The following is an 8,910-nucleotide window of genomic DNA, read 5'->3' on the forward strand; positions in this document are numbered from 1 at the left end:
ACAATAAAGGAAAGTAGACTGAAACAAACAGATTCTAACATAAGAGGCACCTTCACACGATCACACTTTACGTACATAAAGTCTAATGAAATTCTATAGGGAAAATTTTCCATCCGTATTTTCTCCCAATGTGTGATGGTTTCATTATATATTGCGTTTAGGCGATCCCATCCGTACTCTTCTACACACAATTTTGACAGATCATATTACTTGTGTGCTCGTGTAAAGGCTCATTAAGGTTGAATTACACAACACGCGTTGTATGCGGCAATGCGTTATAAGCTTCTGTCAAAAAAAGTTGAAGTAGTGTATTTTCAAGTTACACACTGTAGTTTGTAACGTGTCTGCCGCGAAAAGTTTAGCAACTTTCAATTTTTGACGCATCAGGCTTGTATTTTGTTTTGTGAATAAAAAAAACTTAAAATTTTGATTTTTAAAACAGTAATTGTCTTAAAGTGGCGGCAACGCGTTATAGGCTTCTGTCAAAAAAAGTTAAAATAGTGTATTTTCATTTAAAAAGTTACACATTGTTGTTTGTAACGCGTCTGCCGCGAAAAGTTCAGCAATTTTCAACTTTTGCCGCGTCGTCAGCTACTCAGGTTTGTATTTTGTTTTGTGTAGAAACTAAAATGAAATAAATTTCTCCAACAACGGAAGAAAAACATTAAAAAATATACAAAAACTTAAAATTTTGATTTTTAAAACAGTAATAGCTTTAAAACACAATAAAAGAAAGATCAAAATGACGCATGGTGTGTAACTTGCCGCTTATAAAGCGCGAAAAGCGTGAAACGCGTTGCCGCCTCAACGCGTGTTGTGTATTTCCACCTTTAAAAAACATTAAAAGAAAGATCGAAATGACGCCTGGAGTGTAACTTGCAGCTTATAAAGCGCGAAATGTTTAACGCTTTAAAAGTATTTAAAGTTTGTATAATAGAAGCGTTATATAGTCGACATTCAATCTTTAAAAACACTTAGTTAGATAGTTTTAGTTTAAATTTTCACCGTTGGAACTAGTTTCAGGCAAGCTTTTGAAATCAACACTTTATTAACAGTTCTGGTACCACTTCGTGAATAATTTTTGTTTTAAATTGTAAACAGAAATGACATCTGATAAGTTTTAATATCAGAAAAGAGGCAGACTGAAAGACAGGCTTAAACTTCTATATAAACTTCTCAGTCCAAAAGTTCTATTTCTTAATATGTTTCATCAGATGTGGATAATACATATCAAAGGATTAGAATGAATTTTAGAATGATTATCACATTAATGAAATGGTAACAATTTAAACCCTGTTAAAGTATTCCAAGTTTGAATAATAGAAGTGTTTATTAAGGCCGACATATAGAAACACTTCATTAAACAATGATATTTGTTCAAAATTTTCAGTGTTAGAACTGGTTTTAGGGAACACTTTATTAGAAACAGTTCTAGAACTAGTTCTTGAGTAATTTTTGTTTCAAATTGTGAAAAAGGGATGCAGAAATGGGCGATAAACTTCTCAGTGAATGAGGTCTATTCCAAATTGAAATATTTTTTATTAAGTTTCTTTAGATCGGGATAATATCGATAGAATATAAAACATTTCGAACGGATGTCACCAAAGCTTTGTAATAGTAACAATGTAATAGTTGAATAATAGGAGCTTTATTAAGTCGACATATAGAAACACAATCTATGAAATTTGCTCGAAAATATTAACATCGGAAGTAGTTTTAGAGAAGCATTATAAATATAACTCTTTTAAGGAACAGTTTAAGGACCACTTATTTTATAATTTTTGTTTGAAATTGTGAAGATTGGAACCAGAAACTGTTACTAAATCTGTCAAAAAACGTTCTAACTGGTTTTAGGGAATCTTCTTAGGAACAGTTCTGCAGCCTGTGCTTGTAGCATTTTTCTGAAGATTTGTACCAGAAACTGATTGTTTCTGTGATTATACCTAAGTTCCGTTCTCATTTCCATTTCATTTCTAAAGTAATGAAATTACAACTAGCTCCAAGAATCTTGTGTTCTTTTCCCTTTATCGAATGTTTCTTGTATACCGTCATGATATTTTGAAGATTACTAATTGTCCGCTATAAAGACCCATAAGACCTAAGTTTTATAGCCCTATAACACGAAGTAAAACTGTGATAACGAGGGCACTTGAAAAATCCGCTCAATTCTTAATTTTTTCCTGGTTTGTTCAGAAATGAATTTATAGTTCTTTTCAAGTTCTATTTCGAAATGATAAGTGTCTTAGGATTGTCTCTAAGACACTAATCATTATCAAACCCATCAATCCCACTGTTTTAGAGGTGTTCTTGTTCATTCGGTATTCAGTATTCGTGTGAGTTGTTATATCTGGAAAAACATCGCTTCCAAGATATTTATATCTTATTTCGTGGAATGCCTGGCAATTATAAAGAAAGTATTCCAAAGTTTTAGTGTCCTCTCCTCTCTTTATGTTTAATCTAAACCCTTTTAAAACCAAGTTTAAATAACACCTATAGCAGAAAAAAAACTTTGCCTTTAGTGAATTTATAAAAGCAATGAATTTTGAATTTAAAAATATTATGTATTCGTATAATCGTAGGCTTTTTATAATTGTTTTATTATAATTTGCACAAACTTTTTAATAAAACATATTACATAATATCCATCCACATTCATACATATACTTTGTAATTGTCTAAATTTAAGAAGAAAAATGTCTAGTTTTATTAAAAAGAAATATAATTTAAAACACTGTTTTGAGAGTTAAAATATTAATAATTAGAATTGAATTATTACAAAAAGCTGAGGTTAAGATAGAAAATTAAATCCTTTGGACTATAGTTTTTATTAATTTAGAAGATCTAGAAAATACACTACAAAACTGTTGCATGTTTTAATTGAAATTTATAGAAACATCCATAAATTTAAAATGTTAATATCCAGTTTTTCTTTTATAAATTTTAAATAAAATTTGCATTTCTAGTAAAAACTTGTATTAAACTCTAAATTGTAGTCAAATACACTTTGTTACCCCACCTGTAGTACATCAGGCTTTTGTTATTTTATGAAATTTTAACACAAAATACTACAAGAAAAAGACATAATACAAATTTATATTAAAACAAGTAAGAAATTATAGTCGGGCGAGGCCGACCATATAATACCCTACACCTTTGACAAAAATATAATGTGATTTAGTTGCCATAATAAAGCATTTAAGTTGAATTGTACCTTGCCTTAGATATATGTACATACTTAAGCCGTTTATTGTTGAATAAAATTGTGGACATTTAAGTGAAATTTTGATGGGGGCTTTTCATAGGGGCTAGGGTCATATGAGAACCTATTATTATGGAATTCATGGGGGTCATCAAGTCTTGTATACAACTTGGTTATTGCAGCTTTTTGTCGAGATATGAGTATATTAAACATAATTATGAACTTAAAAGCCCTATTCGGCGGGTTCAGTTGTATGGGGGCTAGGTGAAATAATGGACCGATAGTAACCATTTTCAATAGGCTTCATCTACGGTACCATAAAAGATCATGTGCCAAATTTCATTGAATTATCTCTAAAATTGCGACCTGTAGTTTGATTAAAAGTTTTAAAAGTCCTATTCGGGGTTTCAGTTGTATGGGGACTAGGTGAAGTAATGGACCGATGGTAACCATTTTCAACAGGCTTCGTCCCTGGGACAATAGAAGATCATGTACCAAATTTCATTGAATTATCTCCAAAATTGCGACCTGTAGTTTAATTACAAGTTTTAAAAGCCCTATTCGAGGGGTTCAGTTGTATGGGGGCTAGGTGAAATAATGGACCGATGTTAACCATTTTCAATAGGCTTCGTCCCTGGGACAATAGAAGATCATGTACCAAATTTCATTGAATTATCTTCAAAATTGCGACCTGTAGTTTGATTACAAGGTTTACATGGACGGACGGACAGACGGACGGACAGACGGACGGACAGACGGACGGACATAGCTAAATCGACTCAGAAAATGATTCTGAGCCGATTGGTATACTTTAAGGTGGGTATAGGACCAATATTATTGTGCGTTACAAACATCAGCACAAACCCAATATACCCTCCCCACTAAAGTGGTGTAGGGTATAAAAAGCATGTTAAAAACATACCAAAAAACAGAATAATTATTGTAATAAATATCACTATTATTAACTTAAATTCATATTTTATGTACAATCTAACAAATTATGGATGTGTACAATAAATGAATAATAATTGTAATTTGTTAAAAAACAAACTTAAATTTATAATCTAAATCTGGTTTAATACCAAAATATGCTGTAAATAAATTGTTGTTTACTTAAAAGTCTGTATAAAAATGTATACGTCTAAATAGTTTATTTTCAAATTGCGGGAGGTAAGTACGAAGAAAAAAGTTTCTGAAACACTTAGGGAGGAAATAAGTACACCGTAAAAAGTGGAACTACACCTCAACGTGTGTAAAAAGTACTCCGCAAAAGAATAGGGCTGATCTAAAACTATTGCAAATATCAAAAACATGTAGGAACATATCATTACTTCCTACTAATCCCAAAAGGACGTAAAAAAGATACTCCAAAGCTATGATCTACACTATTGCACTATATCAAAACATGTATTTAACATAACATTACTTCACGACATCTATCTATCTATCTATCTATCTATCTATCTATCTATCTATCTATCTATTCTATCTATCTATCTATCTATCTAGCTATCTATCTATCTATCTATCTATCTATCTATCGTATCTATCTTCTATCTATCTATCTATCTATCTATCTATCTATCTATCTATCTATTATCTATCTATCTATCTATCTATCTATCTATCTATCTATCTATCTATCTATCTATCTATCTATCTATCTATCTATCTATCTATCTATCTATCTATCTATCTATCTATCTATCTATCTATCTATCTATCTATCTATCTATCTATCTATCTATCTATCTATTCTATCGAATTGGTAAATACATACAAATATCTGGGTGTGCATATAGACCACAATTTTAAATGGCGCACACACATTGAAGAAGTACTAAAACAAATAAGAAAATCTTCGATTATGCTATATCACCTAAGCAACTCTGCTACATACAGCGTATTGAGGCAAGCTTACTTCTCATTGACGGAGTCATATATCAGGCACGGTATTACAGCATGGGGAAGCTCAACGTACTGTAATATTATCCAAAACTCCCAAAATAGAGTATTAAAGATACTTTGGGATAATTTTCAAAAATCCAAAAAGTATAAAAACAACAACACTAGCCCAAACAACAACATTAGCCCAAACAACAACACTAGCCCAAACAACAACACTAGCTCAAACAACAACACTAGACAAAATAATAACAATAGCCCAAACAACAACACTAGCTCAAACAACAACACTAGCTCAAACAACAACACTAGCTCAAACAACAACATTAGCCAAAACAACGACATTAGCACAAACAACAACACTAGCTCACACAACAACACTAGCCAAAACAACAACATTAGCCCAAACAACAACAACACTATCCCAAACCACAACACTAGATCAAACAACAACACTAGCCAAAGCAACATTAGCCCAAACAACAACAACAACACTAGCCCAAACAACAACTCTAGTTCAAACAACAACACTAGCCCAAGCAACAACACTAGCACAAACAACAACACTAGCCAAAACAACAACATTAGCCCAAACAACAACACTAGCCCAAACAACATCACTAGCCCAAACAACAACATTAGCCCAAACAACAACAACAATACTAGCCCAAACAACAACACTAGCTCAAACAACAACACTAGCCAAAACAACAACATTAGCCAAAACAACAACACTAGCCCAAACAACATTACAAATAACAACATCAACTCAAGCAATAATACAAATAACAACACTATCGCAAACAACAATACAAGCTACAACACTAATTCAAACAACAACACCGGTACAAACTACAACACCACCACATATAATATTGGTAGAAACAACAACAATACCAACACAAACAACAGTATGAATACAGATAACACTAACCAAATCTTCTACAGAAATAATTACTGTAACAATATTTATATTGCAAAGCAGTTAAAAATACTCAATATAAAGAGTATATATGAAATGACGGTGATCAACAATTTTCATCAAGAAAGTAGATATCTAGAGAGAATAAATCATCGCTATAATACCAGAAGTCAAACAGAAGGCCGATATAAAACAAGGATATTTAAAAATAACTATGGAAGAGCGAGTATAGAAGTACAATTGCCAAAAATCCTTAACAACTTGCCAACAGATATATTAAATATTAGATATACGTATAAGAAAAAGAAAGAATTAAAGAACTTTTACATAAGTTCGCAATGAAGGAATGAAGAAGTAACTAATTGTTAATATTTAGATTGCACAGTGGGGCAGAATGGAAATTTTTTGGAAATAAATCTGGCATTTCTAAACGGCTGATCCGATCGGGATAAAATTTGGCGTGAGCGTAGCCAAGGAGTATTCGAGTTTAAGTTTTGAAGATGAACCCTGCAGATGCCCCAGGGACGGCGCTGTGGCGGCTCAAAGTAGGGTACCTACGACATGTAAAATTTTTAAACTCGTGCCATTTTTTTGTTTTTCACCCAAATACAAAGATTTTTATATTTTGTGAAAGCGCTCGACGAGATCTTGAAAAAACATGCTTGGACATACTACTTATCTCTTATAATATCCGAGTTATAGGCATTTAAAAATTTAGTGATACAAAATTTACCATACCTTGGTCCGCCTTTTTTTGAATACCGGGCGTAATTTTGGACCAAATGGACTCAATTTTTTCTTGTTAGTTAGACAACAAAATTTCCAATAATATACAAAAAATTTCAGATCAATATTGTTTGCAGATCCAAAAATATACGTTTTTTAATTTAAAAATTCAAAAAATTTTAGATTTTTGCCATTTTTTTGCCAAAAATGTGTCTTAACTCTTTTATTAATAAAATAAAATTTTTATTAAGAACATATAACAATTTTATAGTTTTCTAAAAGGTATCTTTACGCAGAACGCTTTGGCGTAAAAAACTTGTCCTATTTTTTGAAAATGTTGCCACTGCGTCCTTCCGAATATGACCTATTTTTTATCAAAACTTCAACTTTGGGCGACATGTTCTAAAATCCCAAAGCTGGGATCAGAAAACTGAAAGCAGTTTTGGAAACCTCAATATGTTTTCTATTTACTCCAAAAGTATTTTCCCAGCCCTGAAAGAAATGTGGACCCTATGGGCAAAAAAGTAAAAAATCCCATTTTTGGGATTTTCATTCCTATTTTTGGGAATTGCGGGATGCCCTTTGACCTTTTCAATTTTTTTTTTGCATTTTCTTATTTGAAATGACAAATTTAACAAGCGTTGAAAATTTCATTGAGTTTTGTTCATAAATAAAGATTTTGTCATATATTACATATTTGTTTAATTTCTAAAACTATGATTTATATCAAAATTTTAATAGGATCGCAGATAGCTACAACAATTTAGTCCATATTTATCCCTTAATATCATTTTTTAGTTAGATATGGAAATTCTCGACCCTTTACAAAAAATTTCAAGCCAATATCTCAATTACATTCAAAAATATGTTCATTTAAACCTGTGTCCTTTAATTTCATCTTTTTCATATTTTAGTATTAAGTATGACAGAACATATTTAAATCTTATATTTACCTATTTTCTATTTGTTTGCTTATCCTTATAATTGAAAGGGTCTATTATGCTTAAATTTTCAAAAATTTATAACTATTTTTTACCTAAATTTTTTCGACAGATCATTTCGTTCTGTTTCGTTTATAATTTCGATTCATTCACTAATAAGAAAAATCAATGACTGAATTACAGGTTATAGTAATATAGTCCTAAATGTTAATAGGTAGACAATTCGTAATTTTTTACTTTGGAATACCTGTATCGGAAATGACAAGAATTGGTATATAAGTAAACTTCTCAGATTTTAAGTACCATATTTAATAAATCTACAATGAAGATTACATTAAAGTACGAAGAGTTGTGTTCCGTTTTATGGAGTATATCTTCAAAAGGGCCAGAAAGAATTGAAGACATTTCAAATTATATAAAAACTACATATAGTAGAAAAGTAGACAAAACAGGCATATCAAAAATTGAAAACTTTTTGATGTAAAAAGTAAGTCTGTGGATGGAAATCAAGAGAAATTTCGATTAAAATTTTGTAGTTGGATGGAAACTACTACGGAAATCTCAACTTACAACACATCAACAGGAGCGCCTTGCAAGTCATACGAAGACTTATGTTCAAGGTCAAAAAAAAGAGGGTCACACAAAAACTTTTTTGAATCTCAAGTGAGGATATTGCTGATACATTTAACGAAATGCTGAAAAAGGAAAACCAACCTATGGATGTCGTACATATTGCAACTATTCTTCCTAATGCATCACCAAAACGACTTAAGCGAATTGTGGAAAGTATACCAACTCCAACATCATAATCAAATTTTACTGAAGAGGAAGCAATAGCGCTTATGTTGGAACTGGGTCTCAGTCGAAATAAGTACTAAATATTAAGGAAAGCTGTGCATGAAAAAGGACACAATATATTACCATCATACAAGGCGATCCAGGACAAAAAACAAACTATCCTACTAAATCAACAAAAAATAATGAAGAATTGAAAGAACTGAGAGCTGCGGAAAAAAGCAGAATCCAAGAAGAATTTAAAGTTCAGATGGGATTAAACATCGACAAACCACTTTCAAGTTGCGGTAGTACAAATGACGGTAATACGGCGAGAAGATTTTTTCGTGATTTTGAAATTACTTCAAAAATAACTGGAATCGACAAGGAGTTGCTTCGAAGAGTTAACACTATTTTAATGGCACTGAATAGTAAACATAAAA

At 31.4% G+C, this 8,910-nt stretch overlaps 1 protein-coding gene across 1 annotated transcript; it reads left to right on the top strand.

Moving 5' to 3' along the window:
* Window positions 1-742: 742 nt before the first annotated feature.
* LOC119604552 (uncharacterized protein PB18E9.04c-like) lies at window positions 743-6,021 on the top strand. Its single transcript, XM_037957231.1, has 2 exons — window positions 743-752; window positions 5,273-6,021. Exons 1-2 carry the CDS (start codon window positions 743-745, stop codon window positions 6,019-6,021), a joined length of 759 nt encoding a protein of 252 aa, XP_037813159.1.
* The last annotated feature ends 2,889 nt before the right edge of the window (window positions 6,022-8,910 follow it).

Source organism: Lucilia sericata, unplaced genomic scaffold, assembly GCF_015586225.1.
Source record: "Lucilia sericata isolate MDLA Ls3-8-SP2 unplaced genomic scaffold, ASM1558622v1 Contig000403F_arrow, whole genome shotgun sequence".
Taxonomy (NCBI): domain Eukaryota; kingdom Metazoa; phylum Arthropoda; class Insecta; order Diptera; family Calliphoridae; genus Lucilia; species Lucilia sericata.